The 23,476-nt window shown below is 39.9% G+C and overlaps 1 protein-coding gene across 7 annotated transcripts in view; it reads right to left on the reverse strand.

Moving 5' to 3' along the window:
• Nucleotides 1–23,476, reverse strand: part of SMC4 (structural maintenance of chromosomes 4) — a 126,630-nt gene that overhangs the window by 15,053 nt on the left and 88,101 nt on the right. For all 7 annotated transcript variants that reach the window (XM_039489302.1, XM_039489306.1, XM_039489303.1 and 4 more), the window contains 10 exons: nucleotides 21,278–21,463; nucleotides 19,415–19,576; nucleotides 18,897–19,122; nucleotides 18,717–18,796; nucleotides 10,768–10,920; nucleotides 10,486–10,612; nucleotides 6,290–6,479; nucleotides 4,979–5,123; nucleotides 3,553–3,726; nucleotides 1,544–1,726 (listed from right to left, as the gene is read on the reverse strand). In XM_039489302.1, coding sequence (XP_039345236.1) covers nucleotides 1,544–1,726; nucleotides 3,553–3,726; nucleotides 4,979–5,123; nucleotides 6,290–6,479; nucleotides 10,486–10,612; nucleotides 10,768–10,920; nucleotides 18,717–18,796; nucleotides 18,897–19,122; nucleotides 19,415–19,576; nucleotides 21,278–21,463 — 1,626 coding nt within the window. The remainder of the gene's footprint in view (nucleotides 1–1,543; nucleotides 1,727–3,552; nucleotides 3,727–4,978; nucleotides 5,124–6,289; nucleotides 6,480–10,485; nucleotides 10,613–10,767; nucleotides 10,921–18,716; nucleotides 18,797–18,896; nucleotides 19,123–19,414; nucleotides 19,577–21,277; nucleotides 21,464–23,476) is intronic.

A 23,476-nucleotide genomic window follows, 5' to 3' on the forward strand; every position in this document is an offset into this window, starting at 1 on the left:
CTTTAGGTACTTCTTCCCAGGTGTGGATCTCAGAGATCCTTGTTATTTCGATCTTTTCTGTACAGTGGCCACTAGAAGCAAACTTGCTACTAGGTGGGAATGAGAGTATTTAAATCCGTTGGAAAGGACTTTATACCTTTTGTCGAATTGCCTGGATGTGGCCAGTATTGACGCTAACATATGCCATAGGTTCTTTGAAGGCTCCAACAGAATTTGGTTTATTGACATGGCAAGTGTGCTGAATGAGAAAGGGATGCAAGATATCCTGGAGCTTGCGGGACTTCTCCTGCACCACTTGTCATGGAATATCCAGTGTCTCTACCATGCATTTGAGGTCCTGGAATGCCTTAAAGTTAACCCCATCTAAGGGCTAGTCTACACTTACCTGCCGGGTCGACGCGGTGAGTTCGACTTCTCGGAGTTCAAACTATCGTGTCTAATCTAGACGCGATAGTTCGAACTCCCCGCGCGCTCTGGTCGACTCCGGAACTCCACCACTGCAAACGGCAGTGGCGGAGTCGACCTTGGAGCCGCGGACTTCGATCCCGCGGCATCTGGACGGGTAAGTAGTTCGAACTAGGGTACTTCGAGTTCAGCTACGCTATTCCCGTAGCTGAACTTGCGTACCCTAGTTCGACCCCCGCCCTTAGTGTAGGCCTGCCCTAAGCCTGCGTCAGTGGATAATTGTCTCATCATGGGAGGATGTTCTTCACCCCTTTTCTTCTGTCTTTTTAAGATCTGAGGCTGTTTTGCCCTGGCTATGATGGTCTATACTACCTCTTTGGGAAGAGGGATCCTGGAGGAACATGGGGAAAATTACTGGAAGAAAAATGCCTGATTAGTCAGGTGACCATGTATTCCAACAGCAGTGACTAGAATATTACACATTGACTGATTCAAGCAATGCCAAATGAAGTAAAGCTATACTTCAAAAACCAGAAGAACACTTCAATCTCCCTGGACACTCAATAACAGACTTAAAAGTGGCAATTCAACAATTTTTTTTTCAAAAACGGACTCCAACGAGAAACTGCAGAACTGGAATTAATTTGCAAACTGGACACCATCAAATTAGGCCTGAATAAAGACTGGGAGTGGATGGGTCACTACAAAAACTAAATTTCCCCCTGCTGATACTCACATCTTCTTGTCAACTGTTTGAAATGGGCCACCTTGATTACACTGAACTCATTAGCACTACAAAAGTGATTTTTTTCCTCCCTTCTTGTCGAGAATAGCCCACTTCCACCTTAACTGAATTGGCTCATTAGCACTGACCCCCAACTTGGTAAGGCAACTCCCATCTTTTCCTATGCTGTGTATTCATAATTCCCTACTGTATTTTCCACTCCATGCATCTGATGAAGTGGGTTTTAGCCCATGAAAGCTTATGCCTAAATAAATTTGTTAGTCTCTAAGGTGCCACAAGGACTCTTTGTTGTTTTTGCTATACAAGAAGTTATCCACCTGCTGGAGATAGTGGTAAAGCAATGTAAAGAGATTAGGCCTACGGTGATATTAATGGTAAATAACAAAGCCTTACCTTTTTATTATATTCTGCAATGGCACCAAGGTTTGGTTTCATTTCATGACACTGGGCTTCTAAAAGAGCTATTTGATTAGTTAGAATGTCTGGATCTTTAATTGCTTCAAGTTCCTCTTGATTTAGCACTGGAAGCTCTTCAACTAGTTTATCTTCTATGGGATGCAGTGATATTTTTGATATCTATAATTCAGTTTAGACAGTTAATGAATATCATGTTTATGCTTGAAACTACAAGTTATCAAATAAACCTTGAAAATAGCTTTTAATACTAAATAGTACCAATTTAAAAAAAATCAGGTTAAATCCACTGGATCAATACCCACACAGCCCTCCAAAACTAACAATTATGTCTCTACCACTCCAACTCATTTTTGGTCCCAATTCAACCTACTCTATTCAGAGCTGGGAAAACAGTCTGTTTACAATATGCATCAAAGGTCAACAAACACAGTCTTTTACCTTATAATTCTGCTTCTCAAAACATTCATGCAGGATTCTCACAAATGTGTCTTAAGGTTTTCGAGTATCTACAGGCAGCAGTAGTGGGTAAATATGCAAGTCACCCTGGTTATTAATGGCCATACACTACTCAGAACATTCTATACAGAACATTCCAATCAGTTCCTGGATGAGTGAGAAGCAGCTAGTCCTACTTGGGGAATGAAGCCTTAGTAAAATATTCATCTTTGTAAGGGGAAAGAGAAATGATTTTTGCATTCTGCTGTCCCCAAAAGTAACTTTAAAAGCTAGGCTGTAAATAAGGCCTTGTCTAAACACAAAATTTACACTGATTTAAATAAAACTGTATTAAGTAGGTGTCTTAATCAGATGAAATAGTGAAACCAGAGCAAGTCCCTATGTGGGCACACTTAAATCTGATTAAACTTCACTTGGTAATTGACCAAGTTGAGCTACTTCAATCTAAGACAGCTGTAAACAGAGTAGCCACATAGAATTAGTAAAACCAGACCAAATCCCTATTTAAAAGAATTTTACTTAAATCAGTGCAACTTTTAGGTTCAGTCAGGCCTTAGATTTGAATGCTATCTATTTCCCTGAAGAAATGGAGACGTGCATCAACCAGGGAAGAAGTCAGGGTATTTGAATTGACATGTCTATTAGCATTTCTGTATATCACAACTCTATGCTAAAGAAAAGGTTTGGATGCTGGAGTTATTAAAATTCATGGTTAAATATCCAACACCCCTGTTGTGAAAAAATCAGGTATCTTTAATATCCTCCAGAGTGATGTTTTTATTCAGCCTATTATTCAGATAAGGGAGTAAAGTATATGTTCAACCTATGCAAGACTACCAATAAATATTTCCTGAAAATGTGGAGCAGACTATCACCTCAAGAAGGAAATTGGTAGTTTTATTCCCATACAATGAATATCAGAGTGTCCGTGAAGCATCCCCATCTGCCCATAAGCATCCACCAGGTGTAGCATACATAGGCAGTTGCCTGCCTCCGGAAGAGACATGATGGCTCTCAAGGTGACAATCTTGAGTTTTTTCTTTGACCATGTATTGATTTAGGTCCCTGAGTTTTAGTATGAGCAGGAACCCTTAACTTTTTGACCTACCAGGAAGTATTTGGAATCAAAACTCTTCTCCTTTTGTCCATTGCATGGTCTCAATGGCTCCAAGGAATATGAGCCACACCTTCATCAACTTGCACCAAAGTAGGGTGCCAGGGCATAGAAACTGGACTGGAGTTCCTAGTCCAGGTATCTTTTGATCATAACTCTTGATAAATGAATTCACAGAGGGAGCAGGTTGATTGAAAAGGAAGGTGCCATTTTTATAGTTGCTTTTCAGAGCCATCACATTTCAAGAAAATATACTCTATATCAAGGTTCTTTTAAAAGTCAGTTTTTAAAAATATTTTTGGTTACATTCACCATTTATCAGGAGACAAATTGTCACCACACTGAGATTAATCGCTCATGGTTTACAGTTCAAAATATGAAACCAAAATAAAATATTAAGTATTAAATATCTTACCTCTCTTTGCCAATATTTAATCTTTGATTGATGCTCACCAATATGACTGTCTATTTGTTCAATTTTAAGTCTAATATTAAGAGCCTCTTTTTGAAGAGCATGTTCATCTTCTTGAATTGCTTTCATCTCTTGAAGTAAATTGCGATGCTCCTCCTGAACCTCTGGTAATGATTCCTAAGTAGAAACACCAAAAAATGTGAAAGTGAAGTTCAGTTAGTTGTTTGGGAAAGGTTTGCATTTCCAGTCCTATAATTTTTAAAAGTTTGTTATAGTCTCCATAGTTTTAAACAAGTACCAGTTAAAATCTGAATATACACCGAAGAAACATTTTTGCTAGCATTTGTTCTAAACTAGGTTCTGAATCTGAACAAACTACTCTGTGAAAGTATGTCTTGAAATCTGTGTTTGAATTTGCAGAGTTGGATTACATTAATTCTGTTACGAATATGCTTTGGAACACAGTCAGTTCCCGTAGGTAGGGATGGTGTCATAGAAGCTGCCTTACTCCTGGGAACATCAGCCACCTGGTACTTGCTCTCTCCTGACCCATGGATGATGATCAGCTAAGGTAGATGACTACACTCCAACACTCCCCAACTTCTGCCACTGGATGCCTCCCCTCTTCTCTCCGAAAAAAGAGTAGGGAAGACAAGACAGCATCATTTTTGTCAATTTATGCAGCAACTTAAAAGAGGAAAATTATGCTGCTATTTGCATACCCATGTTATTGTATAACATACAGGCCTTGGCTTCTAGGTTACCCTTAAACAAACCAAGAGCACCGTTTCCCCATCTTGATTTCTTGTTTGCATGTGTTTTCTCCCATTAAGGCAGCCTGCTTAGTTTTTAGGTGCAATTTGAAACTAAGAATTCTGCTTTAAGCACCTCAGATCAGCATTCTTGTAAATTTTATTGGTTAACCTCAGAAGAATGGATCAAGGTAACTTGGAGGTAAAAAATTCTAAATTTAAAACCTGCCTGAAAACTGGGTCAGTAGGGCAAAATATTTAACATCTGCTTTCATGTTGGTTCTGCAATAAAGAGCACAAGGCACTCTAGGCCTCACGGCCCTCCTCTTTTATTTTATGCTTGACTGGATTTTTGGAGGGTAAAAAGAAGAGTGGAAGACTTTTTATAAGGTAAGAGACATTTCCCAAAATTTTTTGAAGATGATCAAATCTGAGGCTTAGATAGCCTTTTCATGAATACACTTTTTGCTAAACTTGCAACCCCTTTTGGTAATGTTGTGCCTAGACCTTAGATGCCAATGGCTAAGAAAATTCACTAGCACTTAGTGAAAGTCTGCTTGCCACAAAACTCTGGTAAGATTGCAAGTCTCCTTATCCATAATCTCTGCCTGTAGAAAGTTTAGTCCTGTGAAGTACATCCTTTTGGAAGAAGCACGAAGAACCAATATTACACCTACTTCAGCTTGTTTGCAGTTATTCATAACTTCAGTAGCTTTTTCTTCCAATGTTGTTAACTCTTCTGTTAGATCTTTCATTTCCTTTTCATTATCTCCAATTTCCTTCTCAGTTCGAAGGACAGATTCTTCTGATTTTTTCAGATTTCTGAATAAAATAGGTATTTAAGAGGTTTGCTTATTAACTTACAATTATGGTAAACGTTTAAAGGTCTGGAGCGCACAATTAGTCTGGTTTACAGAGAAAATATGTACACTATATGTAATCATGAACAGGTAAGGATTACTTTATTATTTACACTCCAATTTTTATCCCTGGGAAATACTATAATAAATGGGGTCTTCCTTCCTGAATCCATACCTACAACAGATGCTTGTAATAGGATTACTTAATTTGTGTTCTCACTGAGTTAGAATCTTGACATTTGGTGTATGCATTTGTTATGGATTGCTGAGTATATAACATATCCCCAGTTTTTTTCTGGCAGAGGTCACCAAAAGATCAGCCTTTTCAGATTTCAGTTGTTCAAGTGCCATTTTGAACTTGCATCTTAACATTTTGTACATTTGTTCATTATGGGCAAATGATTATAGAAAATCAACTGAGGTTGCCATTTCTATCAGATAACGAAAAAGTCATTGTTGTAACAATGTACAAAAATTACGTTTCTTTTTTCCTGTGAGGCAGCCATGTTTGGTATAAGGACTACAGCTGGGAGACATTAATATTTTGAATTCAAAGAGGTTTTAGTCAAGGACCTGTTGGTTAATGAGTGTGCTGCAGACACCAATGACACTAGTCACATCTACTCAAATGGTGAATTACCATCATTAATATAGATTTAAAAAGCTGGTGAAGAGTTTATAAAACTCAGCTGCAGTTGGAAGGATGTTTTTGTATTCCCAGTGAATGCATTAAAATATTTGCCATAAACTAAACACTAGACAGGGAAGCAGAGAATCTGATTCTAATTGACACTAAAAATGACTCACTCATGAGACCACAGCACAGGCAGTTGACTTAACCTCTACACCTCAGTTTTTCTTTCTATAACATCAGTAATACTACTAACCTATTTGTTAGGGTAGTGGTTATCGCTCTTTTCTCTATCACAATCAGCCGCATGTTAGAAGAGAGAAAGTGTGTCCCTCCCAACTCCCTTCCCTCTAAAAGAAAGAGAAGGTGGTCATGACCCCTAAGCTGACAAACCTTAGGAACAAGGGATTCATGTTTTTGAAGTGACCAAGATAAAAGCATATCATCACTACAGTCTCAGTGCTGATGTGTTAACTTGAACACATAAGAGTGTTTACCTGTCTGCAGTCTTGATTGCCACCTGGGCTTTAGTAATAGCAGAAGCACATTCATCTATTTCCTTGTTTATCTTATCAAGTTTGTCTTGCTGAGCTTTAAGTTTATGATTATTGATCTCAATTATGAGATTATGTAATCTTTTAACTTCACTTTCCACTTTACTAGCCTTTTCAGCAACACTCTCATAATCTGTCAATACAAAAATTTGTGAATTAGATGGTTAAACAAAAATGATAGCAGTTTAATATTTTTAACAGGAGAACTGAATTTAAATTTCAATCAGTTAACAGAACTATTATTTTCAGTGTTAAACAAACACGCTAAGACTAAATTAGAGGTTTGCCAACATACCTATACAAGCAAGCCCTCCTCATGTAGACATAGGTTATATAGTCAAAAAAGTGCTTTTGCCAGTATGGCTTATACCAGTTCCCTGAACAAAATAATGTACATAAGCCAAAAACACTTATGCCCCTGTAGAAATGTCACAAAAGGTCACACCTCTAGCAGACATTACTATACTGGCAAAAGTTTCTAATGTAGACCTAGCCACAATCCATTACTGCATCACTGTCCTTGGATGCATTATGTGGCTACATAAAACCCTTGTCAATAACCTTCTAGACAATACCATAAGTATTATCTTCTGCATTCATTTGACTGTCAAAGTTTGGAAGAGGCTAGCACTGAAAGAACTAATAATTAGCCCTTATTCAGTAGTTTTTCATATATTTAAACTTTTTTTGAACATCGACAGCCCATATTTAGATACCACAGAATTGTGTGTTGAAAATAAAGCCATCTATGTCCAAAAAATATTAAGTTTTTAATAAAAATACAACCCCTACCAAAAAAGGAGTTTAACTCAGCTGAAAGAAATGGTACATCTCCTGAGCCGTTCCACTTTTACTAACTGCTCTCCCATGTGGCCAGAGTCCATAGCCAGCTTTAGGCTTTCATCAAACTACCAACCTAATTTTCAGCCAAGAAAGCTCACCAGCTCCTTCTGGCATCTATAATTTCTATACAGAACTCCACCCTTGACTTCCATACATACTTACAGCAACTGTAGCACTGACCCCCCTTCCCTTAACTCCTCTGGTTATGCATCATACCCTGGCCTATTCTAAGCTTCTGTAGCTATGGTTCCCAGGATAGCTAACCACTGTTCTAAATCAACTAGCTCTTCTGGCAGGATTAAATACAAAGCCTCAACCAGTTAGATATCCTTTGGCCAAGCTGGCTGCCCCTTAGTTTTTTCCAGAGGTCACAATGATAATCTGTTAAGAGTTTAAGAATTCTAATCAGTAGCCAAAAGCTCTCTTACTATCCAGGTGTGTAACGCCACTTTCTCCAGGATGATTGTGGCTTTGTAAAGATATCAGTGGAGACAGTGATTGAAATAAAAACCAGAAACGATCTTTGTTACAAATGTGGGGCCAGGCCCAGGAGCAGCTTTGCTCTTATTAAAAAAAACCTGCCAATAGTGCATCCAGATACAAGACTCCCCTATCCAAAGTAATGGCTAAGAAAGTGACAGTGCAGAAAGTGATAAGAGAGCAAGATCCGAGAGACTGAAAGGGCTCTTTTGTAAGCCTATTCAAAAACAAATTCAGATGTTGGGGACCAAACAGTTCATGAGCAGAAGGGTACAGATTTATAAGACCTTTAAAGAACTCTTCACAAAAGGGTGGACAAATAAATATCAAGAGACCTCTTTCAAAACAGTGTGACATGCTGAGATTGCAGCCAAATAAATCTTAGCTGTTGCTAATCACAATTTTGTAGTTTTAAAGAAAAGGTCCAATATCATGGCATACTGGTTCAAGGCCTCTGACCTGAGAGAATCTCCAGAGCAGTTTTCACTTAGATTTCAATGGGAGCTCTAAGGTACTAAGCACTTTTGAAAATCAGACCTCTTATTTAAGTGCCGACTTAGGAGCCTAATTTTAGGGTATCATAAGAATGGCCGTACTGGGTCAGACCAAAGGTCCATCTAGCCCAGTATCCTGTCTACCAACAGTGGCCAATGCCAGGTGCCCCAGAGGGAGTGAACCCAACAGGCAATGATCAAGTGATCTCTCTCCTGCCATCCATCTCCACCCTCTGACAAACAGAGGCTAGGGACACCATTCCTTATCCATCCTGGCTAATAGCCATTAATGGACTTAACCTCCATGAATTTACCCAGTTCCCTTTTAAATGCTGTTATAGTCCTAGCCTTCACAACCTCCTCAGGTAAAGAGTTCTACAAGCTGACTGTGTGCTGTGTGAAGAAGAACTTCCTTTTATTTGTTTTAAACCTGCTGCCCATTAATTTCATTTGGTGGCCCCTAGTTCTTGTATTATGGGAACAAGTAAATAACGTTTCCTTATTTACTTTCTCTACATCACTCATCATTTTATATACCTCTATCATATCCCCCCCCTTAGTCTCCTCTTTTCCAAGCTAAAAAAGTCCTAGCCTCTTTAATCTCTCCTCATATGAGACCCGTTCCAAACCCTAATCATTTTAGTTGCCCTTCTCTGAACCTTTTCTACTGCCAGTACATCTTTTTTGAGATGAGGAGACCACATTGGTATGCAGTATTCAAGATGTGGGTGTACCATGGATTTATATAAGGGCAATAAGATACTCTCCGTCTTATTTTCTATCCCCTTTTTAATGATTCCTAACATCCTGTTTACTTTTTTGACCGCTGCTGCACACTGCATGAACGTTTTCAGAGAACTATCCACGATGACTTCAAGATCTTTTTCCTGATTCGTTGTAGCTAAATTAGCCTCCATCATATTGTATATATAGGTGGGGTTATTTCTTCCAATGTGCATTACTTTACATTTATCCACATTAAATTTCATTTGCCATTTTGTTGCCCAATCACTTAGCTTTGTGAGATCTTTTTGAAGTTCTTCACAGTCTGCTTTGGTCTTGAGCAGTTTAGTATCATCTGCAAACTTTGCCACCTCACTTTTTACCCCTTTCTCCAGATCATTTATGAATAAGTTGAATAGGATTGGTCCCAGGACTGACCCTTGGGAGACACCACTTCTTACCCCTCACCATTCTGAGAATTTATCAATTTTTTGAAAATCTTCCCCTAATTCTATAACAAACTTTTATTAGCTACTTAGGAGAAAAACAAGCTAGTCATTCTGTGCAAGGGAGAGGAGGCAAGTTTTCATGTCTACACCAACTGGCAGAAGAAAAAGAACTGAGAGATAGTTAGAGGTGGGGTATTTCTATCCTCCGTCAGTAGAATATATGGATACAAAAATGTGTGCATGCGCCCTTGCTACCAATACTGCTCAAAAAAAGTACTGTGGCCATCTGGACAGCCATGTGTCTCCTAGAGTATGGTTCTGTGAAGGCAGCATCATGAAAGAAAAAAATATTAAAAGAAGAACTGTCAATTTTTTACCACATACTCCTTATTTTATACCAAAAACAAAAGATTACATGAAAATAATCATGCTTACTGTTTTGTTTCTTCAACTGGAAAAATGAAGGCAATTAAAGACTCCTGTATTTTAAGATACACATTTCTTCATAAATAGCAAAACTATATAATTTGTATGTATTTTATAGTGAATAGGTCTATACAAAAACAAAGAATAAAGTCCAGTGATTGTGATTAAGGCAATTCTTTATCAAGTTCTGTACAAAACCATAATTTTTCTAACTTTTTGAGTCACTATTGCCCAGGGTTGAGGCATAGTTTGCTTGCCAAAAACTATGATCTGAATTGCTTGTGATGGTGTGTACAACATCAATCATATAAAGTGTCGTGCAGCTGAATTAAATTAAAAAACAACAACAAAAAAGATTTGACTTTTTCATATTAATTTTTGGATTAATAAACCTCAACATTATTAAGAAATATTAGCAAAAATACAACACAAATTATGTTTCAACCATTTAAATAAGTTACCTACAACACAGTTTTTGGTGGTAAAGATCCTAAATTAGATGTGAAAATGAACAACTGAAAGTAACAGTAAGAAAACAGTAAGTAAGAAAAGGACTTTACTTAAAAGTATTCCTGTAAAACAGCACTGGGATAAGAGAATGTGCCTCAAAGTTTTTTTGATATTGTTGGCCAATCTGAACAAAACAAGGTATAAAATTCACCCCAGTCGACATTGGTAAGTGGACTTCACTATAGTTTGCATCTAGAACTAAAATAAAACATACCTTTTTTGAAAGTATTCAGGGTTTTTTCTAGCTGTTTCTGTTTGTTTTTGTCAGGAGCAGCAGCAATTACATTAGCCTCAAGTTCTTTAACCTGGACTTTCAAGTGAACTTCTTGTTCTGATAAACTCTACAAAATAGAAGACTGTTAGAACACGTACTAAGAATGAAAGACTTTTCATGTTAGCCAGGGGTGTAGGAGCTGTCAAAGTTAATGTAATGGCAATCTACTTTCAGCCTTAACTATGAGGATACTTAGCACCTCTCAGTAATAAACATATTTACCTGGATACTCGCAGTATACTTTTCTAAAGTGTTTCTCATTTCCTGGACACACACACGCAATTTTACTATGGCTTCTTCAAGTTGCACTTTCTCTTCTTGATACTGCATTGCTTTTATGGAATCCTTTTGCAGCTGAGATTCCATTTTATTGGCCTATAAATATAAATGTTATATAAAAGTTATTGATTACAAAAATCATTTATATAGCACCACCTCTTTAAACTGAGATGTACAACACAACAAGACCCAGACCCCAGAAAAAATTATAATTTCCTAAAAACAAAAGAAACAGAAAACCTGGGACAAAAGTTCAGGGAAGAACAAACAAGAAAGATTATTGCTGAGGAGACAGAGATTCAGACAGCAAAAGAGGAGACAGAATAGTAAGAGAAGAGGAAACTGAAGAAGACTTCTTGGCAGAATGTTTGGGGCAGGGAGGAAGGTTATAAATAGGTGACACTAGAGGAGTCGACGGGGGAGCCGCGGACGTCGATCCCGCGCCGTGAGGATGGGTAAGTAATTCGAACTAAGGTACTTCGACTTCAGCTACGCTATTCGCGTAGTTGAAGTTGCGTACCTTAGATCGAACCCCCCCCCGCCCCCCCCAGTGTAGACCAGGCCTAAGTGATTGATCAGTAGTGTCCACCAGAAAGGTAGGACTGAGGAATCCTGACTACCACTGACTAAACCCTTCCACCATACCAAAATTGGCATCTGATCTTGTGGCCAGGTCGAATGGGTAAGTGTTTAAAAGTAAAGGGATTACTCCACATAGCTGCCTTGCAAATTTCAGATATGGGGATGTTCCTGAAGCATGGAGAAGATGTAAAGTATACTCTAGTGGAGCGATCTTTAATATTTGGAGGGAGAGATACATCAACCATATGATGTATGTGCTATGTACTGTATATCAATTTTGATAATCTTGGAGAGGAGACATTTGACCCATAGAAGCACCAGAGACAGCAAAAGAAATACAAACAGACAGTCTGAAAGACTATGTCCAATCAATGTAATATAACAAAGAACTTGAAATGTCCAAGATGTGGAGTTTATCTCCTGGGAAGGAATGGAGTTTTGGAAAGGAGACGGGTGAATAAATAAATTGGTTCCAATGAAAGTCTGACACAACTTTAGGAATAAATTTGGGATGATGTCAACACCACTTCATTTCTGTGGAATGTTGAGTAAAGGTTAGTCCCAAGAGCTTATAGTTTTCTGACCTTTCTGGCTGATGTAATGGCAACTAAAAAGTCTGCCTTGAGAGTAAAGCGGTATAAATAACATTCAGAAAGAAGCTCAAAGGGGGGACTCCATAAGGCTTGTAAGGACAATACTGAGATCCCATGTCCGAGGTTCTCCTATCACTAGGGGGTGAATGTGTAGCAACGCTTTTAGAAATCTAGATAGAGAGGTGAGAAAAAAATGAACATGACAACAAGGGAGAGTGGCATACCGATAATGTTCCAAGGTGGACTGTGATGTAATAGAATGTGAATCCAAACTGTAGTCAAGAATGTTGGGTGTAGGGGCCTTCAAGCGATCCAGGTTGCGTTGGACAGCCTAAACTGAAATATTTTGAATACAGAATAAGTCTTCCTTGTAGAGAGTTTTTTACTTTGTAGAAGAACCTCTTATACTTGCATCTCTTGTTTCTGCTAGTACGCCGCAACCAGCCAAAATCCAGACTGTTACACTTAATGACCTCACATCTTGATGCAGTATCAGCCCTCAGTTCTGATATCATGTTTAGACAGTCTGAAAAAAACGGTTACCTACCCTTTCGTAACTGTTGTTCTTGAAGATGTGTTGTTCATGTCCATTACACATTAGGCGTGCGTGTGCACGGACGTCGGAGACTTTTTCCCTTCCGTGCTGGTGCATATATACCCCTGCCGACCTGACCCTCCCTCAGTTCCTTCTTGCTAGTGACTCCAACAGAGGGGAAGGAGGGTGGGAAGTGTAATGGACATGAACAACACATCTCGAAGAACAACAGTTACAAAAGGATAGGTAACCATTTTTTCTTCTTCGAGTCATTGTTCATGTCCGCTGCGTCCTCTCTGGCCTGATGATGGACCGCGTAGTGGGCTGTGAATGTGTGCACCAATGACCAGGTGGCTGCTTTACAGATCTCCTGCAGCGGAACCTGCGCCAGGAAAGCCGCCAAGGACGCTTGAGCCCTGGTCGAGTGAGCAGTGATCATCTGGGCTGGCACCTTGGCGAGCTCGTAACATGCGCAGATGCAATCCATGATGATATTCGCTGTGTCGACACAGGGAGACCTTTCATTCTCTCTGCTAAGGCGATGAGCAACTGTGTCGACTTGTGGAAAGGTCTAGTTCACTCCAGGTGGAACACCAGGGCCCTATGGACATCTAGAGTATGCAGGCTGCGGTGACTCAGGTCCGTGTGTGGTTTGGGAAAGAATACTGGCAAACAAATGTCCTGTTCCATGTGAAATTGCAAAACTACTTTAGGGAGGAATTTAGGGTTTGGCCTAAGCTGCATCTTATCTTTATAAAAAACTGTATACGGGGGTTCCAAAGTGAAAGCCCTCAGTTCTGATACCCTCCTTGCAGACGTAATGGCAACCAAATACGCCACCTTCTAGGCTAGGTGCTTGAAAGAGTCAGAGGCTAGGGGCTCGAAAAGGGGTCCCATGAGCTTGGTCAGGACCAGGTTAAGGTTCCATGGAGGGACCAGCAGGTGCAAATAGGGAAACACCCTCTCCAGCCCTTTGAGGAACCGGGCTACTATGGGGCTGGAAAACACAGAATGCCCAGACTCCCCCGGGTGGAACGCTGAAATGGCAGCCAGATGTACTCTAATTGAGGAGTGGGTGAGGACTTGATGTTTGAGGTGCAGCAGGTATTCCAGTATGACTGGGACAGAGGTCTGAAGAGGCTGAATGAGCTTTGGTTCACACCAGCAGGCAAACCTCTTCCACTTGGCGAGATATATCATCCTAGTAGAAGGCTTCCTACTACCGAGAAGAATTTGACGAATCTGAAGGGAGCACTGACTCTTCACAGCGTTCAACCACAGAGATTCCATGCCATGAAATGCAGAGATTGCAGGTTCGGGTGGAACAGGGATCCGCTGTCCTGCGTGATGAGATCTCGGTGCAGGAGCAGGGCAATTGGGATAGTCACTGACAGTTCCAGCAAGGTCGTAAACCAGTGCTGGTGTGGCCAAGCTGGTGCAATGAGAATCATCACCGCTTTCTCCCTGCGGACCTTGAGGAGGACTCTGTGAATGAGCGAGAGTGGTGGGAAAGCGTACTTCAGGCTTCCACCCCACGGAATAGTGAATGTATCTGCCACCGAGCCCGGGCTGTGGTTTTGGAAAGAAGAAAACTGAGGGCATTGGCTGTTGTCTTTGGTGGCAAAGAGGTCCATTTGGGGAAATCCCCACCTCCGGAAGATCGATTGCAGGACATCCGATCTCATCGTCCATTCGTGCATTTGATACGAGCTGCTGAGGCGGTCTGCCAGCTTGTTTCGTTCCCCCGGAAGGTATGACACTACCAGTTGCACTGAGCAGGCTATACAAAAGTCCCACAGGAGAAGCTCCTCGTGGCAAAGGGGAGAGGAATGGGCTCCACCCTGCTTGTTTATGTAAAACATGGCGGTAGCGTTGTCTGTCAGAACTGTCACGCTGTGCCCTTCTGAAGTAGTGTGAAAGGTCTGGCAGTCTAGGTGAACCGCCCTGAGCTCCTTTATGTTGATATGGAGCGACATTTCGTCCCTGGACCACAAGCCCTGCGTCCATAGGGTTCCTCAAGTGTGCTCCCCAGCCAAGGTCTGATGCGTCTGTTACCAGCGTCAGGGTACGTTGCAGTGCAGCGAAGGGTATTGGCAAACTACCTGCCAATTGAGCCACCAGAGCAGGGAGTCCAAGACCTGGGCCGGGATTGTCACTACAAGGTCCAAGGGGTTTCTGCCAGGGTGATACACCTGGGCTATGTCACCATACAGAGATCAGCTTCAGTATCTCCCATACGGTCCATGCTGGAGCTCTTTTTTGATTCTGGGACTGCATGGTCACCTGTGCTGATCAGCGCTCCACGCTGGGCAAACAGGAAATGAAATTCAAAAGTTTGCGGGGCTTTTCCTGTCTACCTGGCCAGTGCATCCGAGTTCAGATTGCTGTCCAGAGCGGTCACAATGGTGCACTGTGGGATAGCGCCCAGAGGCCAATACCGTCAAATTGCAGCCACACTAACCCTAATCCGAAATGGCAATACTGATTTCAGCGCTACTCCCCTCGTTGGGAAGGAGTACAGATATCGATATTACAAGCCCTTTATATCGATATAAAGAGCTTCATTGTGTGGACGGGTGCAGGGTTAATGCGATTTAACGCTGCTAAATTCGATATAAACTCGTAGTGTAGACTAGGCCTTAGTCTGTATCAGCAAAAAGAATAAGGTGTATAGCACCTTAGAGACTAACAAATTTATTTGGGTATAAACTTTTGTGGGCTAAAACCCACTTCACTGGATGCAACAATGGAGTGTAACCCTGGAATAGTTAAGGGAGTGCAGTGCATCAGCCATGCATGTGTGCGCTAAATAAATCTGTGCCTTTGAAGGGTAAATCCTCAGTTGACTTTACACTTCTCTCAGAATGCCAGAGGCCTGCAGTCACAAAACTCTGCACATAGTTACTACAATGGTCATAGATCAAGTCTCCATGTCTGATGCATCCATGGCTGCCTATAGCAGTGTTTTCGCTACTAGCTGATCCTCTGAAATGGTGCTTTTCAACTCCGCTATTAAGTCTTGTGGGAGTTTAGTTAGAAAGGAAGGTAATTTTACAGTTACAAATTGTTAATTACCAGGCCTTATTTGCAGTAATGTTGATGAATAGATCTTTCTTTCAAATAAATCTAGTTCCTGGGGATCTTTGTCTTTTGGGTTGCTCTTAGTAAGCCATACTGGTTCAGATCAATGGTTTATCTAGCCTAGTATCTTGTCTTTCGACAGTGGTCAGTGCCAGATACTCAAGAGGGAGTGAACTGAGCAGGGCAATTATCGAGTGATCCATCCCGTGGTCCAGTCCCAGTGTTTGACAGTGAGAGGCTTAGGGTCACCCAAAACATAGGGTTGCATCCCTGATTATCTTGGCTAATAGCAATTGATGGATCTATCTTCCATGAACTTGTCTAATTCTTTTTTGAAACCAGTTATATTTTTGGCCTTCACATCCCCTGGCTTCGAATTCCACAGGTAACTGTACATTGTGTGAAGAAGTACTTCCTTATGTTTGTTTTAAACCTGCTGCCTATTAATTTCCCCTGGTTCATGTGTTATGAAGAAGTAAATAACATTTCCCTATTCATTTTATCCATACTATTCATGATTTTATAGACCTCTATCAGATCCCCCCTTAAGTAGTCGTTCTAAGATGAATGGTCCCAATATTTTTAATCTCTTCTCATACCCTTAATAATTGTTGTTGCCCTTCTCTGTACTTTTTCCTATTCTGATCATTTTTTTTTGAGATGGGGGCATACCAGGAACTTGTACAGTTGCATTATATTTTGCCTTATTATCTCTTTCCTAATGCTTTTTTTCTGTTAGCTTTTTTGACTGCCGCTGCACATTGAGCAGATGTTTTCAGAGAACCATCCAAGATGACTCTTTCTTGAGTAACAGCTAATTTAGACCCCATCATATTGTATGTATAGTTGGTATTATGTTTTACAATGTGCATTATATTGCATTTATCAAATTGAATTTCATCTGCTATTTTGTTGCCAGTCATTCATTTTGAGAGATCCCCTTGTAATTCTTTGCAGTCTGCTTTGGACTTAGCTATCTTGAATAATTTTGTATCATCTGCAAACTTTGCCACCTCACGGTTTACCCCTTTTTCCACAAGTTGAACAGCACTGGTCCCAGTACAGACCCCCCATTCTTACCTCTCTTCACTGTGAAAACTGACCATTATTGCTCCCTGTCATAAATATAAAGGGAAGGGTAACCACCTTTCTGTATACAGTACTATAAAATCCCTCCTGGCCAGAGGCACAAAATCCTTTTACCTGTGAAGGGTTAAGAAGCTCAGGTAACCTAGCTGGCACCTGACCAAAAGGACCAATAAGGAGACAAGATACTTTCAAATCTGGGGAGGGGGAAAAAGGCTTTGTTTTGTTTGTTCTTTGTCTGTCTGTTCTGTGTGCTTGCCGGAGACAGATCAAGAAGGCAAGCAATCCAACTCAATTAGAATTAGTAAGTAATAATAAGGAAATGTGTTAGCTTACTTTTATTTTTGGCTTGTGGTTTTCCTTGTCTAAAGGGAGGTTTAAACCCTGGATTTGTAACGTTAAGGTTTTGCCTAGAGGGGAGATCCTCTATGTTCTTGAGTCTTTTATTATTCTGTAAAGTACTTACCATCCCGATTTTACAGAGGTAATTCTTTTACCTTTTATTTAATTAAAATTCTTCTTCTAAGAACGTGATTGTTTTTTCATCGTTTTAAGATCCAAGGGTTTGGGTCTGTGTTCACCTGTACCAATTTTTGAGTATATTATTCTCAAGCCTCCCCAGGAAAGGGGGTGTAGGGGCTTGGCAGGATATTTGGGGAAGGTAGGGCTCCAAGAGGCCCTCCCTAATTGTTTGTTTAAATCACTTGGTGGTGGCAGCATTACTTAATCCAAGGAATAGGGGAGATTTTAACCTAAGCCAGTAGAAATAAATTTAGGGGTCTTCATGCAGGTCCCCACTTCTGTACCCTAAAGTTCACAATGGGGAGGAAACCTTGACACCCCCCTTTGTTTCCTATTTTCTAACCAGTTACTGATCCACGAGAGGACCTTCCCTCTTATCCCATGACTACTTACTTTGCTTAACAGCCTTTAGTCAGGGACATTGTCAAAGTCCAAGTACACTATATCCACTAGATACCCGTAGTCCACGTTTGTTGACATCCTCAGTGAATTCTAATAGAATGATGAGGCATAATTTCCCTTTACAAAAGCCTTGTTGACTTTTCCCCAACATATTGTGTTCATCTACATATCTGATAATTCTGTTCTTTACTATAGTTTCAACCGATTTGCCTGGTAGTGAAGTTAGTCTGGTTGGTCTTTTTGTGGACTGCAGAAATCTTGAACAATCTGTGTTGCAAAATTAGAATGTAAACCTAAAAAATTTAAGCTCCTGTGTGGCCTCCCAAGCAGGGGCAGCTCCAGGCCCCAGCACGCCAAGTGTGCGCTTGGGGCGGCAAGCCGTGGGGGGCGCTCTGCCGGCGCCGTGAGGGTGGCAGGCAGGCTGCCTCCGGCAGCTTGCCTGCGGAGGGTCAACGGCTTTGGTGGACCTCCTGCAGGTGTGCCTGTGGAGGGTCCGCTGGTCCCGCGGCTTTGGAGGACATCCCACAGGCCGAAGCCGCGGGACCAGCGGACCCTCCACAGGCAAACCGCCGGAGGCAGCCTGCCTGCCGTGCTTGGGGCGGCAAAATCCCTAGAGCCGCCCCTGCTCCCAAGGCAATATTGACTGTTTTCCTGCACAACAGTTCCTTATTTTCAGTCCTTCCCTGCACTAGTTTCTTCTTTCAATCAATTTCCTAGCTATTAAACGTGAAGACTAATAATCTACCAATAAGCAGACACGTGTCACATATACACATGCACATAACGTTGGTGTAACATCTATAAACACAGGGTAACAGTGGAATGAGAGAGAACAAAATTCTTATAAAGTTAAAGTACATTATGCAACTATCAATGTGGTTTGAAATACTCTAATACAAATCTCATTAACAGTATCAGGTTTATTTAGTCTTTTCTAGAAAGCTATAGCATTGATTGATAAGTAATATTTAAACAAAATTGATTTCCTCTGCACAATATTTATATATAAATGGTCTAAATAAAATCAGGCAGTGTAAATATCAGAGAGGAATTTTCAAGAAACACTTTTCTATGTGCAATTATGAACTAACCTCTTCTTCTGAAATTTCAACCACGACGGAGGATCCCATTCTACCCTTCATTACGTTATGTCCACCTCCACTCATTGTTCCTAAAGTAGGACAGGGAAAAGAAGTTAGCAAGCTAATTTCAATTTGCTATCCAACAATAAAACTGTGAAGATATAAATTTAGTTAGGTATTTTTAAATACCTGACTGTTCTACGATCTGTCCTTGCAAAGTTACAACTCTCCATCTTTTGTCCTTTTGGAATGCTACTCTGATAGCCTGATCCAAGTTATTGGCTACTAGAGTATCACGTAATGCAAAGTAAAAGGCATGGCGAATCTTCTCATCTTTTACTTTCACCACGTCAAAGAGACGGGGAGTGTTTTCTGGAGTCTGAATTTTATTCATACTTTTTTCCCATACTCTCATCTATATGGAAGAAAAGGAATCTCAGAATAAGTTAGAACAACATTTTAACACTCTAAGGTGAACTAATGCCTGAGTGTAACCAGTAGTTCCCTAGTACTATACTGTTGCCACATTCCTCAGAATGCCAGTTACCAATTAAATAATGTTACCAAAGAGATGTCTGCTCACTTGCAAGATAAAAAACCCAAGAGACTGATTATATTAGCATATACAATAAGATATTTGTTCAGAATGGCCTATAATATAGGGGGGAGTCAAAAGTCTAACTTATTTCCAGAAAACCAATACTTACTTTGTCCAAGGCTATAAATGTGGCAACTCCAATTCCTTGACTCTTCAAAAAATTCACACATTCCTGAGCTGTATCAATTGTATCTACAACAATGTAGTCTAAGGCACCGCAAGATGACGAGATAGCAACGTCATACTTTTCATCAATAGCTCCCAAGTCTCCCTAGTAATTGACATATAAAGCAGAGAGGCAGTTATGTTGATCAGTATGGTAATTAACAGTGATACCCATCTTTTCTAGGTACTAATAGAGAGAAGACAAAAAACATGTTAACACAACCTGAAATGTATGAATTTCATGTATACCTGACATCATTTTCTCATCCAGTTTTCAGAGTTCAGAATATTTGTGAAATGTAGAAAGTTAACCTTTATTCAGAACTCACAATGTCATCTGTGCTATAGAGATCACTATTTACACATTTCTAATGTGCACACTATTAAGGTATGGTAGTGCAAATACTTAGTACCTATATAGCAGTTTTTGTGTTAAAAACAATGTACAGACATCTGATTAATTAAAGGAGTAATGATTTATGCTCCAGACAAAAAGATAATTTAGCATGGAGTATCAGACTAAAGTTTTAGTGAGTCAGTGTGGCCTAGTGGACAGAGCACTGTCTTGGATTTGGGAGATCTGGGTTCCATTCCCTGTTCTGCACTGGCCTGCTGGGTGACCTTGGGCAAATCAGTTTACCTTTGTGCCTTCATTTCCCCATCTGTGAACTGGGGATAATGATGTCAAGTATCAGAGGGGTAGCCGTGTTAGTCTGGTTCTGTAGAAGCAGCAAAGAATCCTGTGGCACCTTATGGTTCAAAGTGCTTTAAGATCTGCAGGTAAAGGCACTATATAAGAGCTAGGTATTAGTATTTAATCACTGCTCCAACACCTTCTATATGACTTGAGAACTATTTAACTTGCCTCAGTTTTACCATTTCTGAAATAGAGACGATAATCCTCAAATGAGAGTTACATGGCTCATATTATCTCTACAGTGGTTTGAATATATGGGCTAATGGAAAATTTACTACCTGATTTCCTCTCCCCCGGTATTGACATCTCTGCCAACACATGATGAGGGGTGGTGTCTTTTACTACAGTTATCAGATGAATTTTCAATGTCAGTTCTACATGTTAGAAATATTTCTGCCATTATTTTAAAATGGCTTTAAGAAGTCTGTTCCATCAGATTGTTTTGTAATTGCTAACACAATGAATTACAATGTACTGTTTGAGCACTGTCCGCCCCACCCCCCCATTGCAACTTTCAAAGTATGGGGCTATCGTGGTGGGGCAGGAAGAGGGCATGGCCAGGCCACAGTGGGTTCTATCATAAGCAAGTGGCTTTGGTTAGAGCAGATCAAAGGCTGCCCTTATGCTGAGTCAATTGTAAATTGGACCAGAGAATCAAGAATTTGTAATTGGTTTCCTGAAAACCCTCAGCCTTCTGTATTGTGTGGATTTTGACACAAGAATGAGTCCAAGCAATTAATTTTAACAAGTTAAACATATAAATTACCAAGAGTTTGTAAGATTCCTAACTTTGTTGTAGTGAGTTTTGTTTAATAGTTGACAGAAAGGACTAGGAGTTTGGAGTTCTGCTACTGGCTTTTTCACTTCTTCAGTGAGAGATTCTCCCAGGGTCACAGTCTTTGAGCTGGACTCCCTGTTTGTTAAATGGGAATTGTAATAGGCTTACATAAATGGGTAAAATGCTTTGAGATCCTTGGATATAAGTCCATATAGGAGTGCAAAATATTATATTGTATGGTTCATTTACTTAGGACAATTCCAATAAGAGTAATGACACCTGTAAAGTATAAAAGCCTGTTTGTTAATGATACATTAATTCTTAAACTTTACCAGTCTTCCATATATTCCAGGAATTTTTCCAGATTTCTTCTGCTGAAGTAGAGCATCAAGAACCTTTCCTCGACTGCGATTTATTGCCAAAGAACTTTTTGCTTCTTCTACCTTCTGGCGCAGCTCTCGAACAAGGTTCTTAGTGTCCATTTCCTCTCTGCCAAGTTTTACAAGCTCATTCTCTTTCTAACAATTGTTAAAAAAGGTTAATAGAAAATATTCATGTCTGAAAATCTCAGAAGCAGTCTAATGTATTTAAAGTTCAGGCATGCTTATATTAATGATTGTGTAACAAAAGTTAATAAAGAGTAAAATCATCAACCATAAGATATCAGAGATAGCAAGCGTTTAACGTTGAGTAAACAATGAATGGAAATGTATTCTTTATTCAAACAGCTACTTCTAAAATTAAATGGAAAAATACATTGTACTTTATAATGTGTACTTTCTGACACAGTTTTAAGAGAAGCTACATATTTAGGTTGGCATTTTCCCAGGGGTCTAAGGGAGCTGGATGCCGAATTCATTTAGGCTTCTTGGAAAATCCCAGCCTTAAGCAGAAAAACAAATAGAAAATATAGTATATGTGCAATTTGAGTTAATTAATGATGGCACTGAAATCTTAAATTAAAATCAAGAAGTGCAAACAGTTGTACAAACTTAAAATTACATCTAGATTGTTGATTTCCAGAGCTTAATGTCAGCATTTAAGTAATCCCAAATATGCTTTGAAGTTCAAACTTCACTGAGATGAAATAGTGTTTCGATCTTTGCCACTGCTTGTTTGGAGATAAATTTCTGTTTGTTTACATAAGGGTTATTTCTTTGCAGCTGAAATAAATGTCTAAAATTTCTAAAACTTGCAGAATATTGTACAATGCAGCAGTATATTAGAAACATTATTATTTTTCTTCTTCCCATAGTTAAGAATTTTTGGGGAATCATTTTACTGCGTGCATTTCAATGTTCAATAAAAACATCCTTTATGGAAGCTATACTAGCACCATTTGAGAGCACCACCCTCCCCCGCCAACCCCCTTCTCTGGATCAATCACCAACCTCATGTCTGACAGCTGAGCAAGAAGAAAGATGGTACGATGTCACTGTTTGTCTAATTCTTAGCACATGGTACCAATCATGTTTAGACATGTTTTTTTAGTCACTTAATTTCTACCTCCCTGTCCAACCAAAAAAATGTTAGTAATCCTCAATGAGGACCACATCCATATTAAGATTCAAGTTTAGCGCCTTACAAATAGAAAATAAATGGTAACTTTTAGATAAACTCAAGAATTTTTACTCAAACATACAGGCATGGGAGAAGTTTAACTCTGAACAGAGACCAACCTTGGAAAATGTCAGCTGAATAAGTGAATGTTTCAGGAAAGCTGTGTAAAGTCAGGTTAATACAGTGAATACTATTTTGCAAGGTTAGCTGCAGTAGGAACTATTAGGTGACTGATATAACGTAAGTTATCTTACCATTTTTTCCTGCACGTTCATTTTCACAAATTATTTTCTCAAAATTTAAAAAGTTCTCAAAGTAGTTTTCAAATTTTGTCTAGTCCCATTATATGTTAATGTGGCAATACTATAGCAACTGTTTGGGAGGCAATGACTAAAACAAATGAACAATGTTTTAACAGAGACAAATTGGGTGAGGTAATAATATCCTTTATGGGATCGCCTTCTGTTGGAGGGAGGGAGAGAGAGAGAGAGAGACAAACTTTTGAGCTTATACAGAACTCTTCTTCAGGTCTGGGAAATGTAATCAGAGCATCACAACTAAGTACAAGGTGGAAAAGCACAAGTAGTTAACACATTTCAAGGGACCATTCAAGGTGAAGTTAATGGGTCACTTTACCTTGAACAATCCCTTGAAATATGCATTCACAACTTATGCTAAACAACTTGTTCCACCTGGTATTTAGTTTGACACTCTGGGTATGTCTACACTGTAAGTAAAAACCTGCAGCTGGCCTGTGCTAGCTGACTTGGGCTCATAGGGCTCAAGCTATGGAGCTGTTTAATTGTGGTGCAGATGTTTGGGTTCAGGCTGAAACCTGGGCTCTAGGACCCTGCAACAACCCCTTAGCCTGAGTCAGCTGGCATAGGCCAGCCATGGGTTTTAAACTGCACCATAGACATTCTGTCTGAGTACATTTCCCAGACCTGAAGAAGACCTCTGTAAGTTCGAAA

The sequence above is a fragment of the Mauremys reevesii genome, linkage group 9, assembly GCF_016161935.1.
Source record: "Mauremys reevesii isolate NIE-2019 linkage group 9, ASM1616193v1, whole genome shotgun sequence".
Taxonomy (NCBI): domain Eukaryota; kingdom Metazoa; phylum Chordata; order Testudines; family Geoemydidae; genus Mauremys; species Mauremys reevesii.